Here is a 24,022-nt window from a genome sequence, read left to right on the forward strand (position 1 = left end):
CAATATTTATTTCATTCATTACTAGGTCGAATAACAGTGGCTTAGCAAATCTCCATGTTGGACCCTCTATTTACTGGTACCTTTCTAAAAAGTTTGCCATGAGATTTCTTTCTAATAAAATTACTTACATGTATATCCTTAATTAAAATGAAAACTGTGTTTGGTGCAATGTTATATTCTAAAATGTCCAACACTGTATTTAATTCTAAACTGTCAGATGATTTTTCTAAATCAATAAAGCAAAAATATGCTAGTCTGTTAAACATCACCATGACCTGCATACACCATAAAGTCCTTCGTTACATTATGTTAACACAAATTCAAGTTGATCAAGTTTTGAAAGTATGGACGTGAATAAACTATGAAAATACAGATGTCTCACAGCATAGCTGTTCCTTCTGCTTAACATGTGATGATCACTTTGACAATGCAATAGCCACGAAGTCTAGCACTGCTGATAAACTGGGAAAGATAAAGGTAGTCTGTTCAATAATAAAATACTGCTATCCTTTAAGAGCCTAGAGACACCGTAGGGAGACCTTTAAAGTGTAGCTGAGTGGCTGTGCGACACCGCATGAGTATGCGCAGTCCACACGTGAGCAGTGTTTTAAAATCTAATTCTAAGATAGAAATTCCTGTTCTACTTACATTACTTTTGGGCATCAGCTTTATAAGTAGAGTCTTCCTTCCTGGGTCATCTAACTGAATGCAGAGTCCGACATCACAATTCATGCACTTTGTCTGGATGTAACTCCATTTCTCATGCGAAGAGCATACACGACACCTCAGTCTTGTATTATAGGAAGTCGGCCAGTGATGTTGAGTGGCCTCCTCTAATTGTAAATCGCAATTTCAACTATCCACCATGGCCTCATTTCACATGGAAGAAGCCGAAATTGAGAGGCAGCTGATAAATGACCCCAATTCAGACTCCAGTACAGACAACTCTGAAAGTGGCGAGGAAGCAAGGGGCTAGGCTTGAACGTTCTAGCAATGCGGGGCTATTCCAAGAACAGTACCTCTGTGTGGCTAGTCCGAGATATACACAGTCAAAAAGTTTCTGAAGGACAAAGTACGATAAGACTTCAACCACACTCGTGCATACAGAAAGGTTCCGACGTGACTGAAGAATGTGCAATACAAACATAATCTTCCACCCCTTTTGCCAGATAAGACACAGTAAGACAGGATGTAAGCAGCATGCATTTATACTGCAGACATGTTTTGTGCAGAAACTGTATGCATATTTGTGGACAGACGCTCGAAATTGGGAAATTTTTTTTTGAATCAGTGTAACAATTTTTACAGATTTTAAAATCTGTAAATTACAATATCTGATTCTATACCCTTTCTAGATAAAAGCAGCATTTACTTCGTTCGTTTATCGCAAAAATTGTAGAAATCACAGCATTTTCAGTAACATGGTTACAATTTTTAATACTTTACAATGGCGGGCATTTAACTTAACTCTGGCCTGCTGCCATTACCGGAATTTAAATGGCCCGTCTCTTAAAGGCTATTCACATGGAGATACTGAAGAAACCCGAACAAATCAGAATAACCAATCTTCTTATGAAGATTCAAACCATGCACATGTCTAATACAGGTTTCAGAAAGAGTAGTGAAGAACACCACGGTTTACTCTGACTTCTGTAAGCAAAATTCTGTTGAGTGACACTGCCAACAGCATAGTGCAAACACTGACCTCACGCCAATTGGGCTTGCTGCCAGCTGCCTGCCGATTCTGGTACCATGTCCAGATCTCTAGGTCAACCTCCCTGTCAATATCAGAACGCCCTGGGCCAATCCTTTTCACTGCCTCTGCTTCCAACTCCATCACTTGTTTCAAAGATTCATCTGCTGCATTTACAGGACCTACCAAAGAAACTTACCATATTAATCTGACTATTAAAAGTTAGCATTAAGACAAGTCCCTTGACAATGTACAATTTTTTAGAAAATTTGTTCTGTTATTTGTCCAGGTGAAATTCTTATGTGTAAATCATTTGGTACAAACAAAATTCCCTTTTTTTTACTTTCATGTCTTCATAATGATCCACTTTAGATTTACAGTGATCTTTTGTTAAAATATTCATACTGTAGTCTTTCCTCCATAACAGTACAGTAACCTCAGAAACAGCGTATTTTCTGCATGCCATATAATTAAAACAGAATTCCAGATGACCAGTACTTTGAATCTGGCATTACGTGCAGTTCGAAATAATGGAAAAATCTCAATAAGAAGAGCTTCACTTTCTTCCACAGTGTCCCAAGACCACAGCATATGTGCATATAGTAAACACTTAAAATAATAAAATTCTTAAAAAAAAGTATGATCAATTGCATATGTATATGTCCAGTATTACAATTTGTAAACCATACATTAAATTTTTTTTTCTAACAGTTACCACAACAAACACTGTGCATGTAGAAACTAAGCAACATCTGGCAATGCTGGCACACCCTGAAACTTCAGTATTCAGCATACTTGACTGTAAGAATATTTCCAAAGAACATATTCAAGCAAAGCAGTAGCTGAATTCTTGTCTGGTGGAAATATCATCGTTATGAAACATACATAAAAATCAGCTATTGGTTCAGAAACACAGAACCAGCAAAACTGCATACAAGTACAGCAGTAACAGTAATAAAAATTGAATACCTACAATTTTCAAAACATTTTCATATCAGTAAAATGCTTTCTGGATTCACAAGTTTTGTGCCATTCCACAACTGTCAAATACTTATTTTCCCAGAAACAACTGGATCATGTCTACTTTTAATGTAATCACCTTCATTCAGAAACATAAAATTACTCTATGTCTTTAATAAATTAAAGCGCATCTTACAATCAAATATGATAACCACTTACAGTAAACCCTCACTAATCTGTGATAACTCAAAGGACAGATCATCTGGATCAAGCAATAATCAGGATTAGTGAAGCAAAACGCAGCCCGAAAGGACAAAAAAACTTGGAACACAAATAAATGGAAAACATAATGATAATAGTACTGCTGATAAAAATAAATAAAAAATGTCTCTGAAGACCCTTTATTCAAAACCTACAGAAAGACAACACATTTGACAGAACACTCAGAAGTTGTACTTGTCTGGAAAGTAAAAATACAGGCTTCAAGAGACTGCCAAGTTTTGCCTGAACAGATAAATAACTCATCTGCCTTCCTAAAAGTCATGTGTCTTTTAAAGTAAGTACTCAACTGTGAACAGTGTCTTTCATTTTTCATATTTCAACCCAAATTATTCGACATCCAGATTAACTGTAATCAGATTAGCGAGGGTTTACTGTACTCTTTCCTAACACTCTACATTAGTCATTGTCAAGTTTCCTGGAATGTCTATTCAATGAATTTTAGCTCCAATCATTGCAAGCAAGACTTAGCAGTGTTCCTCGCCACTTTACAAAAATTCTTGAAACAACTACCTTACAATTAAAGACATATTGTATTTATACAATCATACAATGATCCCAATACTGAAAACTTAAAACAGTAAAATACAATTTTAAAATGCTAATTCAGATTTCTTTTCTGGTCATTATTTAAACCTTTGCTTATTCTACTTAAATCTATAGTGTATGGTGCTGTCATTCAAGTTACTGAAACATTAAATCAGATCTTACTATAGTTTACTAAATATTTTCAACTTTACTACAGTCTACTAAGAGGAGCAAAGGGTTAATACAGCCTCACTTTAGGGTCACTTCGACCCTCTGTCATAGAATAACAGCAATTGAGCTGCGGAGACACAAGAAACAACTTACAAATTTGGGAAAAATGTAAGTGGTACACATGTAAATATGGTATACCTTTAGCAAAATTTGTTTTGCTGAGCTGTAACCACTCAAACACTCTCTTTCGAGAAACATTAAATGTGCGAGCAGCCACTATTTGACTGTGGTGCTCTGCAAATATTGCAACTTCCACCTTGAAGGCAAGAGGATACTGGATATGCCTCTCCTGCTTCCGTTTCACCTTCTCGAAGCCATCTTCATACACCTGCTGCTCGTCGAATCTAGTAACATAAGCATGCATTAATGAATTTATCGAGCCACTGTCACAAATATGTGAGTTTCTGACAATACTTTTCACAGTATGATCTAACTTCTTTAACTGCATTAAACACAAACCAATTACTAACAGTCTTCCATGAAAAGTTTATACTAGTAGTTACTCAGCCAGACAAGAAATTCTCTATTTATATAAAAAACCAAAGGTTCATCCATGTGTTTACAAAAGCCTGCCATTAGATCATATCCCAAGTCAGCTGGAACTGGTCCAAACCTTTACATCTTATCCCTCAGAGATCGACTTAAATAATACTCTTGCATCTTCACACATGGTCTCGTCTTTTAAGGTTTCCTCATACAAATTTCTGATTTCTTGACTAGCTGACTATCAACTTTTTCATGAGAGACTGTACACCATGAAGTATCTGTATAAACGAATATTTCTTGTAAATACAGCAGTTTTATGTCCCACTTCATAAAGATATACAATAGTAAATTTTTCCACTCATACAGTAATTCTTTCTAACTCCAAGCAGAAAAAGTGCATGAAACTCTGCATGCAATGTTCAACTGCTTGGGTGAATTAATTCGGCTTTAATTAAACTGATAAATGGAAATTTGAGATCTCTGAGTTAAATGGTGATTTCAAATTCATCAAAAATTGGTTCTGGGACTATTGGTTTGACAATATATATCTGAACCATACAAATCCAGTGCCTGCATGAATAATTTGCAGTTTTATTATATAATTCTCCTATTTACACAGATAAGAAAACCAAGGTACATATCATGAATATTATCCCACACCAGTAGTTACCACAGATCCATATACTGAATCCAGCTCTACACAGTGCAAAGCCTCTGATCCAGCAGCGGTGGCAGCAATGACGATAATGAAAGTACCCATCATAAGTTCTCACCTGCTGACCCATAATTTGAACCACTGGCAACTATCTGTTGTGTCCTGACCAGCAATCTGTCTGGCTTTCTCCTTCAATTCTACTGCTGTTAGCTCATGGCCCTGCTCCCGACACCAGCGCAGCCAGCTAAAGAACTGCTGGTCCACTGGACAAACTGGAGGTACCTCCACTTTCTTCTTCTCATCATCTTGGCCATGTGAGGAATTGGAATTCTGAAATGTCATCTCTGTAAAACATTATGTTGTATTCCATACAAGATAAGTTTAATTACACCATCAATAACCATATAAATCATGACGTAAAAACTAATGTGTCAGTGTGAGTGTCCCCCCAGACTAAGAATTGTACAGAATAATTGGAGCATTAATGAGCATCAGAAACTTGACATGCACATTAAACCACAATTTTCTTTTCAATAATAATCCATGTGCTTCTAAAGTTGTATCTCATGGTCCTCTGACTATATAGGGTTTTCTTTTAAAGGAGTCTACCATTCAGGCCCACATATGACTAGCACACTCATAACAAAATGGAACCCGAATTACAGGACACTGAAAAATAAAGTGAATTTCTGTTACTTATTGTTTCAGATACTAACTCAATTATGTCAAAAAAAAATGGAGAAAAATGCAAGAAAATGTAGTACTTCAGACGCTACAGCACTAATTTTTTGTGATGTCAGTCCAAATAAATCAGTAAGGTTGANTTCGCTTTAGTGGTTCTCTCTTGTGTCCTTCGCATTCTTTATCTCTCCTGCACCTGCCCAATCATGCCACCAGACATAAATACAACATTCACACACTTATTTCCATCTTTAATGTGACTCTATTTACAATTACTCCTTAACTTAAAATAATATTAAACTTAAGAGTAAACTGCTACATGTTTCAGCCATATTTGGCCATCCTCAGGCAAGTGTTCACTTGTTGAAATTGCTACACTGCATTAGTTCTTAAGTTAAAATATTTGAATGTTATTCTGTTTTCATTTTTCACACATCAAAATACATTTGCTTGAAAACAATCTTCATCTTTACCTGTGCTACTTCCTTCTTGAGCCATACATGTTTTCTATAATGTATAATATATTCATGATTTATGTTATTGTTAAATTCTACAAATTTTTAATTTTGGTAGCTGTTCTAATATTACTATGTTGACTATTGAACTTAATAGAGATATGAGAATATGTTCCTTTGATATAGAAAACATGTACACTAATATACTAAAAAAAAAGACACTATAAACATAATTAAAAATATACTAGAAAGCAACCCAGAAATTAACATGAATATATAGAAAGGAATAATACACATATTGTGAACACTGGCGGAACAAAACTACTTCCAATTCGACCAGCAATATTGTAAACAAACCAAAAGGTTTGCCATGGGTGCTCCAACATCATCAATATTAGCTGAAACATATGTATATACAGCACATGGAACATAAACACACATGCATTAAAGATGGAAGTAAGTGTGCAAAGTGATACATCAATACAACAAGATGTTCAGATACAATATTATAAATACAAACTAGTGAGAGAGTTCTGGTAATCCCAGATACATAAAGTTATACATACCCTTCTGGGTATATTAACAAATGCCAACTTTGATGAAAGTTATCAACAATGGATTACTTTCAGATCATAACCAACCATCTGGTTGGTAGTAATATGCCTGTGATAAAGGTTAAATTAAGTTAGATTAATATACTTTACCTTCATTACTACTTTTCATGTCTAAGAAAGAATATATAATTCATTTTCAGCATCACAAATATACAAATATAAGGATGGAAGTAGGGAGGAATGTGGTGGGCATAGTGCTTCCTGTGGCCTTCCATCATTTGATGACAAGCAGAGACACAGAATTACCTACTAGAAAATGCCAAGGCTGATTGGGGCAAATGCAGTTTCAGACAACCCAATAATATTTTCCTCAATGACGTTCAAACAAGAATACATTATTTGAAAGCCAACTCTTTCCTCTAAATATCAGCATGTCATATTCATGTAATCTGCTGACATAAATGCTGTATTAAATGATTAATAACAAGCCAGTCTCTCTGGCTGTGGTGGTTTTAATGCATGTCTCTTTTGCTGATATAACCAGTGTGTGGCATGCGAAGAGTTAAACAAATTCCCATCATCAAGACTGGTCTTGCATTATAGACAGATTTGATACAGAGTATCTATTCAAGAAATCCTGGACTATATGGTACATGATGACAGACCTCAGAAGCATAGCTAGAACACAAACCTGTGCCAACTGCTTCTTCCAGTTCTTTTCTTTCTTCCAAGATGATATTGTGCCATCATTCACTTTAAATTTCTTGGCTGTCTCCCTCAGTGTGTGGCTTGCTGCATATGACAGAACCTTCACCTTGAAGTGGGGTAGGTATCTCTCCCCCTTCTTATGCTGATGCACACCAGATTTCTTGCTCCTCTTTGAGCTTGACTCCTGTATGTCATGTCTGCCATTGACATCCACTGCCTGTCCTGCCTTGGGTGCATGACACTCCAACACAACTTCTGGTGCAAGAACATGACTAACTACTGATGCCAGCACACCAGACTGTGTATTCAGAGTTGATCCACTATTGCAGTTCTCTTCTTTTCCATTAGTGTTCAAACCCACATCTTTAAATACTGAATTAACAAAGCCTTCACTATCCTCAGATGAACAAGTTGAAATTACATTTTCACTGTCATGGATATTACTGAAAGCCAAATTATTTAATAAACTTGGTGAACTACTGTTTTGTGATGAAATTAAACCTACTATATCTTTTAGTTTTTCAGCTGCAGCTGTCATAGGAATGCCACAAGAATCAGTGTGATGCAATTCAAATGGAAAATTAGATATGTTCGATAAAGTTTCATTTTCACAATCTGTAAGCACATGGTGCTGTAATGAAAGTTCACAGGATGGTGGGTAGTACAGACAATCCATACTGGCATCCATATCAGATGTTGTAAATACATTATCTATACTTTCAGAATTTGTACTCCCATTTTCATTACTGTAAGATAATTTGTTCTGTAAATTACCCTGAAAATTATGCATTATTTCAGGTGGCAAATAGTCTACAATGTTCAACATTGGGGTAGACAACATTGCTGTGGAGCTATCATCAAGATGAGGTTCCACATTTGAGCCATTATTTGCAACAATGTGTGCACATGGTTCAGTAAAACTAGTTCTTTTACAGCTATCTTTACTATTTCCGCCACTGCTGGATTCACTACTTGTCACATCTGAAAAACACGAATACTTTGAAGGTATTTTGGGACATGAAGGTCCAGAATATTTTATTTCCTTAAGTTCTTCATTTGCCTGCTCCATACAACCTTTGTCTTGCACTAATTCAAGAGCTTCATTTTGTAGCATGCTTTCACTTTTCCCTTCTATGATTTTAACCACATTAATCTCTCTATCATTCCTTTCTTTAATGTCCTCAGATGACACCAAGTCTTGAATCACATGACTGCCAGTAGCTGAGGAACTTGGAGATGACTCTCCAATGATCTGGCTAATTTTTGAGTCTTCATTAAAGCCAAACCTCCGCCAGCGGTTAATCCAACGTCGATACCAACCATCGCTTGCCTGAAATCAAGCATCATTATTTCCTCATATACTTGACAATATTGTTTCACCTGCTGGGAATATATTGTGAGATGAAAGTGGCACAGTGACTGGAATATGGCATCTCAAGGACTTGGGAAGAGGAGAAAATGGCCAGTTTTCAAGTACAAGCAGGTCATAAACAAGACAGAACTCAAAACAATGACAAAGAATATGAGTTACAATAGTCTGTCACCTATATGAGATTTGGTAAATGGGTCTTTAGCATACAAACAGAACAGCACCATAACAGTCAGCATATTCTAAGAGAACTCAATGCATTATATGATGGTAATAATGGACCCAGGCAATGAGTTGAGCTCATAACATCTAAGGATCAATCATATGTTTACTTGTACTGAAACAGAGTTTTTAAAAAACAACTGTATCTTATTCACTTTCAAAAACAGTAATTCTTCCACCTGTTCACATGTTTGTTAAGCATGGTCTCTTACTTTAAAGGACGGACATAAATAACAAGAAAAATCTAGGAAAACATACGATCCAAAAATGAAATAATTAGGACACACAGTAATTTTTCTTCTTATATTGCACATTCACCAAAAATAATAGTGGTACATACTACAAAGTCAGTAAAACTTGAACATATTAAAAAATGCAGCCTTCAGAGGAAGAGGTTCAAATTGAATTATCTGGCTGAGCAAAAACATAACATGAGACACTGGAGTGAAGCTAGTAATCAAGAACTGCACATGAAATCACTTCACAGTCAAAGAGTAAAGGTGTGGTGCAGGATATCTGCATTCAGCATCAAATCAGCATTAAATGAAAATGGCAATGCAGTTACTGTGATATGCAACTGATATGTGTATACTCAACAAATTTTTGTTTCCACAATAACACCTCATGGCAGTGTCAATCACACAATCTGATTTCAAAAAAATGGCATGACTTCACATACTGCACAGCAATCCATGAACACTTTAAGAACAGTGTTTGGAAATCCAGTAATTTCCCATTTTGGGGACTTTTTGGACAGCCCATTTACTTGATCTGTCAGCTTGCAATTCCTATTTATGGGGTCACCTGAAGAGCAAGGTGACTGTAACGCATCCAGCAAACTTAAACAAAATAAAGGGTCAAATTATGGAAGGACCTAATGCTATACCACTAACTATGCTGTTGCACATAATGCATAACACTGTGAATTGAGTGGTGCAGTGCATCCACCTTGCCGGAAGGCATTTTGTGTGTGTTATCTTTAAGAAATATGTTTGTCATAATGTTACTTAATAATGGAAAACATATACTTTTTAATTCTTATTAGTTAGAATCAGTTTAAGCAAAGTTTGGCTGACTAGTGTGTCTTCAAAAATGATGAGTCCATGCTGTCCTAGCCTGTATTTCCAAATAGTTACAAGTACTTCATTAGTTAGTTAGTTAGTATGCCAGTGAAGGCTGTCCCATTGCTCAGGCGGTTAGTCACCAGCTTCCCACCATGGTGGCCTGGGTTCGAGTCCAGGTCAGATGATGTGGGATATGTGATGGACGAAGTGGCACTGATGTAGGTTTTCTATGAGTATTCTGGTTTCCCCTATTGATTCTCATTCCACTGATTTCTCCACACTCATCCATCACCCGGGGCTGGTGCAATAGGCCACATAGTGACCAACGTACTAAGCGGACTCAGTCTCTCTCCAACCAATGAAAAAAAAAAACTAGCATGTCAGTGAGTGAGTGAGTGAGTGAGTCAGAGTGTAACTGTAACTTTTCTAATTGTTTTTGTCTTCATATTAGAATGGAACCCCAAATTAAGGTTCCTGTGAGCAGTGGATCTGAACATACAGCATATTGAAGAAAATCTTAAATGGAGAAAATTTGCAAATAAGATTACTGACTTGGGATCACTGAAAACTGAATGTTAAATGAGAGATGTCTGTACTTAATATTCATGCTAACAGCACAATTCTTTGTTTACTTGTAACATCATTATTTATTAGATTCTTTAGATATGCTTTTACTCTATAATTGACAATGTTAATATGTATTTTATTATGATAATAATTTGCAATGCAAGTGTCATATGCATGCTGTATTTAATTATAACATTGTATCAATCATTGTATCAATAGTTACTGCAACAATGGTTGTAAATATGTTGTACTATCTTTATGATGTCCTCTGGATTAATTATTGTAACCTGGGCTTTGACGTGTTCTATATCTGGAGGCATTATAGCCAAATGTAGATCTGATGAACAAAAATAAATTGAAATTGAAATTATTTTGAGGCCACTCAGATGTCAGTAAATCTGGACTCTAACCTTTTATGGGTCACATATTTTATTCTCTTTCCGAATGTAATATTTTTTTCACGAATACCACAATGTTGTGCATGATGGCTAGATGCTGAGTATTCTGACTGTCCTCTCTCCAAGGATAATCCTCAATCACTTTTCAATATGGGCATATGCAACCAGAAACACAAAGAACGATCAAAATAATGACCATCATTCCTAAAATCATTATCCAGTGAGAGCTTTTAGTGTTTGCTTAAGCCGCACAATAAATGTCTCGCATTAATCATTTTATCCACGAATAAAAAATCCTTTCCTATAAAAAGAACCTTTACTTTTAATTCTTTTCTTTTTATAATGTACCATTCAGGAGGAGCTCGATTTTACCCTTTTCCAAAATTTTAAGCCATACTGACTTCTGCATTATATTTATAGTCATACTAAATACAGCAATAAATGCCTGGCTTGTTACTCTCACAAAACTAATAATATACCAACAATGTTATTGCTCGTTACAAATTCTAACATAACAAACTACATTATGCAATGTTCAACTTATATTGCTCCCCATTTTACCTTGAAATCTGTAATACCCGCCTGATGAAAGGCCCATTTTGCTCTTGCCTGTACCATGCTTTTTGACACCTTCTTGCCTTGCTGCTTAGACCGCGTCTCACAATACCACTGCCAAAGATCACGATCTACTGCACCACTTGCTGGTCGCAAACCACGGCAACACAGAACCGCTAACTGAGGGCCAAACAAATATTATTACATCAGCAGACTTGGTACATGCACTGAGGCTATAAAATACAGCACAATGGGGAACAAACCAGCATAAAGAGAACTGTAATGGCTTGGTCAAGTGCAAAAATTACTTTTCTATTTTTCCCAGGCTGCAAGCGCTACAAGTCTCACAAATCTTTGTGGGAACATCCCACATTATCACGCATTTCCGCAACGCTCGCTCTTCACATCGCTTTTCACCATCACGCGCGCTAACCAATCTGATTGCTTCAAACGTTCGTATTTATACTGGGATCGCTCCTGGCCCGCATCTACGTCATTACGCGCGCTAGCCAATCAATTCTTCCTCCTCACTTTCGAGTTTGGCTCCGCCCCACCGACCAGCATATAAAAAGGAGCGACTCCAAAGCCGAGTTATTCAGTTCAATTCAGTTCGACTGCAGTCTACGATCAAGCCACACATCAAGCAACTTCAACCAGCAGGCTTCGTCGCCAGTGCTCAGTCCCCGGAGACATCGGCAGGCTGCGCCAGGCACGACTGCCTCGGCCCTCCGGCGCTCTCACACCCGACTCACTGGGGCACCGCGCCTGGACTCGCCGGTGGTCGTGATACGGTCCGACTCACTGGGCATCTGGCGTAGCCACTGCCTCATGGCTCCTACGACTGCGCTCAACGACTAGCCTTTTCACCAGCCATTCCCGTAACTAGCCTTTCTCCTTACCGGCACGCGCCGCGCTACCTCACTGGTCAATCATCTCAGCAGCCACGGTCCTTTTCAGGGCCAACAAACTGTTCCGAAGAAGTGGGTTGTCATCGGAGGAGCCCCACACCTTAATGTTTTAAAATGGTTTTGTAATCCCTTGAAAGTCTGTCACAGTGAAAATTCCAAGAATAACCTGAGACCTGTGTTGGACTGGATGATAATTTAATACTCCTAGTACTTATAAAGGACAGAGAATCCATAACAAATGGAGGAAAACTACTATAAATACACCTGAAAGATCTGGAAATGAAGCAGCTCTCCTCAAGCTCAGAATGTGACATAAATAAACAACCTTCAAATTCAGCCGTCTCTTCCTTGAACAAGACTCTGGGGTTATTAGAAATAACCACTTTGGTTCAGAGTGTTGTCACATGTGAAGTATCATACGGAAAATTTCAAGAAAATCAAAGAAGCCATGAAAAAAATTCAATTTACCATATTCAACTGGTAGCAAAAAATCTGGTGAAGGTGAAATGATAGCAGAGTTTAAGAAAATATTTTACAACAGAAAGAGAAATTTAAAATATTACAATTTTTATGCTTCTTCCATTAAGCTGGTCAGTTATGAAAATCCAAGAAGACTTCAAAGTCCATGGTTCAGACTGCTAATGAATTAGTGGCTGAAACAAAATTACCAAGCCAAAATGTAAAAGCAAGAGAAGTGCTACGTCCAGCAACAGCTGAAATGGTGAAGCAGTTTTAAGTATCTGATGAAATCGGCAGGATCATGCCAGAGACAAAGATGTTTCTGTTATCTCAAAGGCAAGAATGTTCATCCTCAGATATGAATTATATTCTCTAACATCAATGAAGATTGTTTAGTTTTCAAAAACAGAATCTTGAGAAGGTGTTAGATTTTTCAATGTTTACAGAGTTATGGCCAAAAAACTGTGTGCTGCCTGCACTTTGTATGTGTACAAGTTGCTATCTACTAATCACTCTGCATGTTACAAAATTTAATTGAAATCCGAGGTGGTCATGTCAAATGATGCATAATTTTGACAGAAAAATGACAAGTGCAAGAGGAAAATAAAAATTTTGCACTCTCACAGATCAACCTTGCAGACAAATACAAATTCATTAGCTTTTACAAGCATTAATTACTGCAGTATCTCAAGACCTAACCTAATATTAATGCAAACAGCTAAAGTTTATGTACTACTTACAGCGAACAACTAACAACACTGAAACACACACATAATGACGAAACTGTTCTCCCTTTTATTACTTAGTACCTTAAAACCTAGTCTAATATTAGTATAGAAAGCTAAAATTCATATTGTGGTCTATTTCAAACAAATAAATGGTACTGTATAACAGTTCTGCACTACCTAGATGCGCCATAGCTCAAGCGGTTAGTCATTGGTTTCCCACTGCAGCAGCCTGGGTTCAAGCCCGGGTCTGGTCATGTGGGATTTGTGGTGGACAAAGTGGTGCTGAGGCAGGTTTTCTCCCAGTACTTCGGTTTCCCTCTCACCACTACTGCACTACCTCAAAATCTAACATACTATTCATGTAGAATCTTAATGGTACTGAGACACCAACAAACATATACTCACACTAATACTTTTGTTTTAAATTTCTTGCACTTAATACCCACTAATCACGATCCACTGTTTCATCAAAAAATGACACTAAACCTGTTCTTCTTCTGAACATGAACGTTTTTAATTATGAAAATATATATGTAGTGCCTCAAATTTGAGATTGGGGAGGGTAAGGCATTACCCAAAATGTTCGCGACTTGCGAAAAGCGTTTCGCAGTTATTACAGTAAATTGTAAACACAAGGACTGGCAAATAGGTTAAGAATGTGGATGCTCAGCAAGTCTGTGTACTCACAGAGCAAGAAGCTTGCCTCACTCGGTCACTGGAGTAATCGTAAGAGACCGCATACACAGCAATAAGACGCAAGGGGTCCGCCCACAACCACCCATGAGAACCAATGAGAATGTTACTATGAGGATTGAGGACACCAAGTAGGAGTACCTACCCTCTGTCGTCAACGCTGAATCAGCGAATTAAAACTATAAATTAGGGAATTTCGGGGGACTTGGATCATGTTCTAACACATAATATTCAGTTGTCAGCCGGAGGCGCTATTCAATATGGGTCTGACGAGTGCTGGAAGTTAGCCTGCATCTTGTACTACAAGTAAGTTTATTTACGCATAACAGCCATGCTGGTTAATAATATTGTTGTTTAATAGTATTGGTGATAACAGTGTTGTCGAGTTATTTTAATGTGCAAACTCCAGTGTACCCGGTGAGCCCTTAGGGTAGGATACTAGGATCATGTAATGGCCTAGGATATTAGTCAGGCAATAAGTGTCTTATAGTGTATGGTCAAGGATATGGTTAGCTTATAGTGATAGATAGAGTATGCGGGATTCAATACGTACAACCCAGGGTAGATTAAGTTAAGAGGGAGACTTTACGAGGGATAGGGTAATCATAGATAACGAGTAGTAAGAAATGTACGGGCAAAAGATTCATGTTAATGAAGAGGGCTTGCATGTCCTCATTAGATGAGTCAGAGGGAGAGAGAGAGAGAGAGAGAGAGCGAGGCTCAAGGCCTCCACCCCAAAAGGGGGAGAACTTAAAGAAACAGAACGTGTAGTAAAGACTCTATGTAGTCTAGACTGAAGGTCAGTCAATGTAAATATTGTAAATTATGTAAATACAAAAGTGTAAATAGATAGAATAGATAGAGTAGGATGTACCGGGGATTGTGATTCACCCTCCACAACCACCTTCCTCGAACCATCCAGAAGATCCTACCACAATGAGAGTTGCAACAGCAGCCGAACGCTTAAGAGGTGCTAAGAATAGACAGGGATAGGCTCCTGCCACACAGGCAGAGTATGGTAGCCTCGACATCAACGCCCCCTTAAGATATAAGTATAAAGTGTATTAATAATGTAACTCGCGGCTACCTGTAAACTATAGGAGGAGTGGTCAAGAAGGAGCCATGACTATAGATCAGGGAGTGGTGCCCACGATCGAAAGAACATATAAGAGATGGTGGCAGCTTTTCGCAGAGAAGGAAACCCCGAAATAAGAGAATCCTAGCTGAGGGTAAGCTAGGATTAGGGCGTTGACTCCTTACAGAGTAAGCTGGAGTGGCAAGGAGGGGTACCTGCACACTCCCGGCGTCACGACGATACGAGTGGTACCAGCGTCGCGACATTACAAGTGGAGGCGAGGAGGGGTACCTCCACGCCCCCCTACTTGCGGCGTTACAGTGGTGGCAGAGGCGGGCTGACTCCACGCCCCCCTGCACCAAGGCATTACAATATAAAATAATACTGCAGTCAAACTTGCGATAAATAAATCATTTATACCTTTTTATCCACAGAATCTCTGCTAGGAACAGACTTCATTGAAGTGTCTCCACAACCACCTACTTTGTTATTGTGTTCCTTTTCGTTGCTTAACTCGTCGTGTAGGCTGTATTGCTTGAGATCGTGTTGCCTCCAAAGTCTATGTTCATCCATTGACAAGGTTTCCTGTTATTTGAGCTACAAAAAAAAACTGGAAGACATCGAATGTTCAATAGAAACCACCGACACTCCTGTACTTCACTTCGAACATATTACACTTTGTCCAGCAACATAACCTAAACGACCTAAACGGTGCAGATGCCCAGCATCAAGACCGATCAAGACCATCAAGGCCCTTAATAAATAAGGTAGGTGAAGATCTGTAACGCAAATTACTGCCAAATAACTAACATCCGATCCGAGATAGTCACTGCAGTGAATATTAATGCAGTCTACAGAACTACTTCAATTTTCTCAGAACATACACAACAATAATAATCAACACGGTCGAAAAAAAGCATGTTTTACATGATAACGCTCGTAGCAAACACATGACTTGCGACGATACGGCAAATTAGTACGGTTTCGAAAGGCTGAACTAAACACACAATCTGATAACATTCCATTATAAAAACTGAGCACATTACTATTCCGTACTGTTTCTGTACTCTGAGGATGGAGGCAGTACGTCCCTTCGCAGAATATAATCTTACCAGTCACGGCCGCGAGCGCCGCGAGGGCCGCGAGCCCCAGAGTTCAAGAGAGTTTACATGGTTCCTTACGGAGATAAAATACATATTGTAAGATTTGAGGCTTTCACGGCGTTCAGGGCGGTGACTATGAAGAAAGCAGTCTTCTGGGATTTGGCACCGTGTATATGTGGGGTTAACCGACGTTTCGGAGGAACGTATCGCCTCCATCTTCAGGGTAGAAGGGAAAATATAAGAAATCCGCAAGCGACGAGACCGTGAGAACCGGTAAAAGCAGTAAGGACTGCTTTCTTCAAAATACATATTACTTTCACAACATAATAGAACTAAGCCAATGTGCAGAAGACTTCAAGTGCGTTCAAGCGTGAATTGACCGGCATTGATCCGTAGTTCAGGGGCTTCAAGGGTTCGGGATGTACGCGGTTCGACCCTTGGTTAGTCCCTGTCGTCCCTGTCGGGGTTAGAGCGGTTAAAGTATAAAATCAGGTCAGAAGGGATCATGATCATAATGTCATGTAGTCTGTGGCTGGAAAGGTTCCGCATAAATACTTACCATGGCGATGCTTATATTATTATTTGATTCATTAGAAGTGTAAATGGTGACACGTATTTCAACAAAGTGAAATACGATTTGTCAACACTGGAATGCGTACAAACGGCAATCCATCAGTATAGTATAGGTTATGTGTATTAACAGTATCGTGAAGTAATGTGTATAGCTGGTTTGTGTGCGAACTAGGTTGTGGTTGTTATTACCGGTTATTACGAATCACGTGTTAAATATATGACAAAGAATCGCATACTTATCTGTGCACAGAATGGATCTGACCCACGTTCAACGAGTTAGATTGCTTTATAAAACTATTCTTCACTTGCATCGAGGCCTCCCTACAGAATTACAAGTGATGGGAAACAGTTACGCACGAGACGAATTCAAAAGACACAAATCATGTAATATTGCTGAAGCATCTGTTTTCATGGTAGAATGGACTGTAGGTGTTTTGACAATATATTTGAGGTTATGTGGGGTTATAGATTAAAATTAACCTATGATCAGTTTTCTGGACATTAACCGTCATCCGAATCTTCATTTTGAAGACTTGACGCCCATCAGATAACAAGCCTATTGTGTTGGGCGCAATTGTTTAGCGAACCCTTTTCTATGGATACCAGAAGTCGTGAGACTGAAACTAACTCTATTATTTGAGGCCACCAGAGTGGGCGTTTTACCCAAGGGCAGAGATCAGTCTCTGAATCGTTTCAAATAAAAATTAGGTTGATGGATAATGCCCAGATGATTATTATATTAATATATCACAAAATTTTAGCCCTTACTGTAATTTTACATTTGGAAACATATCTGAAGTGAACAGTTAAAAAAAAAAAAGAATTGAGTGGTTTAAGTCAACTATGAATCCACAAGCTGTGGTGTTGATTTTATACAGGCTTTGGCCAAGTTGTGCAACTACCCTCATCAGATTAGCTCTGCACTGACTGTTGAACAGTGGACATAAATAAAGTGTACACATATTCATTATCTGGCACTCATAAATTGGTGAAAACACAATTATGTGACTCATTAAATATTCAGTTCCTTGCAAGTTGATTTTGGCATTGGCATTGTCAAGCATCAACTGAATTCTTTTGGCTCCCATTTAAAAATATGCTGTTGAGAACCCAAAACATAATTTGTAGCTGTAGATTTTAAGGACATCCAGCACATTAAAAAGATGTTTGCCAGTATTCTCCCACTTGGTTTTAGCCTCATGATAAGCTTACTGATATGCATGCTGGCCAAAGCACTGATTGACACCTATATGATACATAAAACAGAAGGCACACTAATTGAAGTCCTCTGGCCACAAAGAACATGAGTTTTTTGAGAGGAACATTTCAGCTGCTTGTCAGAAATTCACTGAGTACTGTATTGCTAGAAAGGATTCTTATGTCAACAGTATCTATGTTTCTGGTAATGGATCATGAAACTGCAACTTCATGTGGACATAATCTTGTGCACTGTACATGTTTTTTTCATTAGTGACAATTCCATTTCCTCCAAATGATGGCTAAGGAATGTGACTCAAATATAAAACATCAAGTGCCAACACACTAGGTATCATAAATGAAAACTTCCTATTGCACATTAAAAATAAGTCAGTCAAGTAGTTATACAATTATTATTTCTATTATTGAAAGTCACTCTCATGTTCATTTAATGCTGAAATCAAGAACACGTGGAGGTATAGCCACCCACTTCCCATATATCTTCATGGCAAGATGCTGAATTATGCATAAGGTTATCTCTTCATATTACTAATATGGGACTCAGTTAAGCAAAGGAACAAATTTACCATGCTCTTTGGTCTAGTATAGAAGTAAAGAATTTACTTGGGAACAGATGCCATTTGATCTGTAATTTTAAGAGAAAATTTTGTTTCCAGGTTGATGTTCATATTTGAATATGTAATTACACTACAGCATTGCTGGATACCCTAGACAAAATCCTACAGTTTTGCAGAACACAGTTTATGGATCACTATAGAGATCTAATACGAGTTGCTTTAAACTCCTGGTTATCCAGTATCCAAGCACCCAGAATTCTCATCCAACTGGCAAAAATTTCAAAGCAAATTTACCAGTTTTATAAGATTACTCAAGAACAATTTGTGATGCTCATATGTTCACCCACTATATGATAGTTAGAGTTACCCAACATCACATAGGTGCCATTACAGTAGAAGCTTGTGATCATGTTACAGAATATGTATCAAATTTCTCACCACTCAGTTTACTGCGTTGCTTACGAAGATTCCCATGCAGGAACTAAAGAGAAAATATTTTGTTCTGACTTTGTATTGGGGTTTCTGTAAGTTTTCTCTTGGCAGAATCATGTAACCCTCACACCCATACATGTTGCATGAAGTAAAAGTGACAGGCTCTTATGAATACTGTAATGAACCTTCAGGTTCTGTACTCATGTAATGCTAGAAATTTTTTGAGTGGCTGAGCAACTGCTATTCAGCCTCGTGATTATAATTGAAGAGCTATTTCAAGGAAATAGCGGCACCGGTCTATAAAACCGAAATTAACAGCCATGGGGATTTGTTGCACTGACGATGCGACACCCTCTATCTGCAAAAAGTTGGCACTAACTTCGCCGACAAGCAGCGGTTGCTCTGTCAGTATAGTTTACTTGTGGGCTACAGGCCACGGAGTTTGTTTTGAGCAACTACTAGCTTTTCAAGACTGACTCAGCTTTATGTAATTAGTTAATCAGTATTACTCTTCAGTTCATAATCTCAGGCCAGTTCATCACATACTTGTGCCCTAGTGCATTTATCTGAAAAGGATAATTTAATATTTAGTGTGATTCAGTGTTCTGAAGTTTTACTGTGTGTATTCTAGGCATTATTAAAATGGAGGTTAAAGAAATAGGATGAAGGATGTGCACTGAATTCATCTGGGTCAGATTAGGGTGGCAAACGTGAATTATAAACATGTTAATGAACATTTGGGTTCTACAGGATGATTCACTTGAAGGAAGCCCCAAATTAATAATTAGAAATCACGCAGTAGTTTACCAAAGAAAATTAAACTTGACAATTAAACACTTTAGTAGCTGTGGAGATAACTGTTTTATAGAAGATGTTGAAATTGGTTTCTCTCAGCCTCGAGAGACAAGCTGACATGCTCTATGTTTGTATACATTTTTTCACAGCTCAACATGTGAAATTAGGATAAGAGATGTTAAAATCTTCCTGGGATATCAGCTGCATCAGTTAGTGAAAACTTACAAACATTTCAGGGACCATCTCTGTCCCCATCAGGGTCTGCTGTGACATAAGCCTGTGGACATGAGCCAAGAGAATTTTAGTGGGCAGTCATAAATCTGTCTTGGTTCTGTCCCTGGATTGGTTTGTCTCGGTACTGTTTTATCATATTGGTCACTGGGTACCAGGACCAACTGAGACTGAAACCTCCATCCCTGTTGAAGTTTTTTGGGGCAGAGCCTAATCTTGATGGCTACCTTTACTAAATGGTCCATGTAGCCTGGAGCTTTACCCAGTATGGTTGTAGTGCCAAATTCAGTGTTGTGGTATGTTTCAAATTTATGTTCTGCCACTGATGATTTTTCTGGCTGACTTAGCCATATGTGCCTCATATGCTCCTTACACGTCTCAGTGATTCCGCCTGTCTGCCAAACATATACTCTTCTGGATTCACATGGGATGCAGTATATCCCAACAATGCTGTGTTTGGAGATCAGCCTGCTGATTTCGCTGGAGACAGCTTCTATCTAGTTCCTCCTCTTACCTCTTTTGCTCTTACTGAAGGTAGATGTTGTACTGCTCAATCCACATTGCTGATGGAGTCCTTTATGTTGGACCTTGTATTTAAGGTATGAGCGAACTTTAAACGTCCTCCTAACTACTTATTTTCTTTACAATCGCTCACTGTATGATCAAAGAGATGGTGTAACCATAGGATCGCCCCTCTATCCTATAATAGTCATCTTCTACATGGAGTCCTTTGAACAGCAAGCCATTAGCTCAACGGCCAAGAAGTCAACATACTAGTACAGATGTGGATATGACACAATTGTTGTTTGGACACATGGAAAGGAAGAGCTTCAGGATTTCCTCCAGCATCTTGACAGTGTCCACAGCACCATAATGTTCACTGTGGAAGTGGAACAAAATGAGACACTGTATTTCCTAAACGTCCTGGTGAGCAGAAGACCAAATAGCTCACTGGGACATATTATATGTAGTGAAACCTCATTCTATCACTCCCGGATATATCGCTTTCCCAGATCCATAGTTCAATTTCTATGCTCCCTGAACAAATCCTATATAAACTATGGTTAATAAAACCCGCATTAGTCGTTCAATTTATCGTTTTCCCACATCTGTTGGCCAGAATTTTTAGTCCTGAAGAATGCTAATCCAGATTGATCATTTTAAGAAAGAGCAACACATACACACACACTCGCGCGCACTAGTATGCATCAGTAGTAGTAACAGTGATTCATGTTTTTGGAACATGGTGTATCAAGTTGCAGTTTTGGCTCACACATATGGATGTCTAGCTTCATGTAAGGACTGAGCACCATGTATCACAGAAATGTGTTGTACTAAATGCTCTCATCCAACAGGCCAAGACCATATGCTATAAGGATAGCCTGGACTTGGAGATCAGCCACCTAAAAGGGGCATTAATATAATGGACACACCAACCTTAGGATCATGCATGCGCTTGCCCCAAAACAAAGACCTCAAACGTCAAAAGGAAGCCAGTAGGCATAGCCATAATGCCATACCAACAAGCTGTCTCCAACAACTCAGCAGAGTACTCCAAACAACATTCAGGCAATTCACACAGCTGTAAATAAAAACATCCATATGGTCAGACCTACAAAGGAAAAGCTAGGCCTAAAAGTCACTGGGATATACTGCATCCCATGTGATAGCAGAAAAATATATGTTTGTCAACAGGCAGAACCAGTGAGATAATGTGTACAGAGTATATGAGGCACATGTCTTGGCCAGCCAGAGATATTGGCAAAGGCAGAGCATAAATTTTAAACATTTCACAACACTGACTTTGGCAGTATCACCATACTAGATAAAGCCCCACCCCAAAAACTTCAATAGAGACAGAGGCTGTCAGTCTCTGTCAGCCCTGGCACCCAGTGATTAATATAATAAAGCAGGACCAATGCAAACAAATTATGACTCTGCCTTCTAGCATTCCATTGGCTCTTGTTCCACTCCAATCATGGGCCATGAGCTGATATATGGATGGGACAGTCCAAATCTTACACAACATCAGATCCTGATGATGGGGATAGAGGTGGTCCCTGAAATGTTTATAATTTTTTACCAGCTTACATGGCTGATAGCCCAAGAAGGTTATCAGCTTTAGCCACCATGAAAGCTTAAGGTTTTAGATGGATTGAAGGAAATGGGGAAAACTTGGAAGGCAGGTAATATATAGTTGCCAAGTTTCAGATTGGAAAATTAATTCATCATTTGTAATTATTAATTTGGGGCCACTTCTGAGTTAATTGCTCTGTATAGAGGCCAGGAATTTTGAGATTACCTGACTGATTACCACTTAAGAAGGATTCTGCTTCATGGACTCAGTACCACCTAACATATCAGAGGTTGCCTCTGAAGTGGTAGAAGTTGACTGACTTGTGTTACATTATGCAAATTCGGTATACATTTCTACTGTTTCATCATTTCTTTGATTTCTTTTATGGCATAGGAATAGCAGTTATAAATCTTGGGTGTAACCTCTGTTTTGTCAAAGTCAGTTCAGTTTTCAGTGATAGTCATGGATCATATCCGTATGAGTGTCCTTTATGTTTGGGAATTTGTGTCCTGATATGATTACCCATTTGTATTATATATACTTTGCCATGTGATTGGAGGCCACACATATATGTTGATCGTTTGGTGTTACAATGAGACTTTCCATGCATACTGAACAAGCATTTACAGTAATACTTCTGTCTGTAAACTGTAACAGCCTCAACTGTGATAGTATATATCTTCTGTTTACAGAAATATGCTGTAACTCTGGCACAACAGTTAGGTTTGAAAGGCCCAAAGTATGCAAAGAAGCTTGGTGAAAACCTGGACGAGAACAAACTTGATCAAATGCGTGAAGATCAGCTTATGCAGCTGTATGAGTTACTTTTGGCTGCAAAAGAGAATCATACAGAAAGCGAAGATAACAAAGTATCCTGACTGAAGTCGGTAGATACTAGAATACTATGATTATTTAATTATACAAATGATAGAAATACCAGGTAATGTGTACCATGTAGTAGCCAAACTAATAAACATTAGCAGTGTGATTATGTTTGTTTTCAAATCCCATGAAGACACTGATGAAACCTACCCTGTATCCATATATAAGTAGGTAATGGGATGGACAGTGGACAGCTTTGCTGTGTAATAAGCAATGACCAACAAAAGTGTCAAGTTTTCTTAAAATTCAATACCACCTTGCTCTTTTTGAATGCACATTATTCTCTTCAAAAGGCCAAAGTGCATTGTGGGCTAAATATTATTCTGTAGTAGAGTGAACTCCACTGTTCCATTTTGCTGGTATTTGGACGCTGACTACACTGAAGTTTCAAGTTGTTTTTATGTGAAGACCTGATCCCAGTTTGTTAGTATGGTAATAATCACATATTGTGAATTTTGTGGCTTTGACTGAGTTGGTAGTTGACATCCAATGTGTATTTTAACAAATCCCACACAGCACAGTCTTATGTAGCTGGTGTCTTCAATTGAGTGTACTTTTCTAGGGTTTTTAAAAATGATTTCAGTGTCCATTTTAATGCTCTCATTTTCTAAATGTAGAAATCATGCATCAAGAACCTTAATGATGCTAATCTGTGTTTACTGAATCACTAATAATTTCAAAAGAAAAAGAACTAATAAATCAACACTAGATATAATAACATATTATATTTTATGTTATCTTAGTGAAATACGTTACCCGATGGTTTGTTAGCTGATTTAATGCAGGATTAAAAAAAGAAACAAGCATTGTGAAACTAGCTACTACAATGTAGTCTTCTTCCCGATGTTCACAGTATGTCATTATGGTAAATGACAATTTTCTATTG

At 38.1% G+C, this 24,022-nt stretch overlaps 1 protein-coding gene across 5 annotated transcripts in view; it reads right to left on the reverse strand.

The window, feature by feature from the left end:
- LOC111864919 overlaps positions 1-24,022 on the reverse strand; it is a 42,425-nt gene that overhangs the window by 16,566 nt on the left and 1,837 nt on the right. For 3 of the 5 annotated variants that reach the window (XM_023852547.1, XM_023852556.1, XM_023852538.1), the window contains exons 1-6: positions 15,689-16,035; positions 11,412-11,585; positions 7,214-8,560; positions 4,951-5,162; positions 3,830-4,035; positions 1,706-1,875 (exon numbers count right to left, since the gene is read on the reverse strand). In XM_023852547.1, coding sequence (XP_023708315.1) covers positions 1,706-1,875; positions 3,830-4,035; positions 4,951-5,162; positions 7,214-8,560; positions 11,412-11,585; positions 15,689-15,841 — 2,262 coding nt within the window. In that variant the 5' untranslated portion in view covers positions 15,842-16,035. Of the gene's footprint in view, positions 1-1,705; positions 1,876-3,829; positions 4,036-4,950; positions 5,163-7,213; positions 8,561-11,411; positions 11,586-15,688; positions 16,036-24,022 lie in introns of those variants that run through there. The other 2 variants (XM_023852563.1, XM_033751651.1) reach the window with 2 other exon arrangements.

The sequence above is a fragment of the Cryptotermes secundus genome, unplaced genomic scaffold (assembly GCF_002891405.2).
Source record: "Cryptotermes secundus unplaced genomic scaffold, Csec_1.0 scaffold579, whole genome shotgun sequence".
NCBI lineage: Eukaryota > Metazoa > Arthropoda > Insecta > Blattodea > Kalotermitidae > Cryptotermes > Cryptotermes secundus.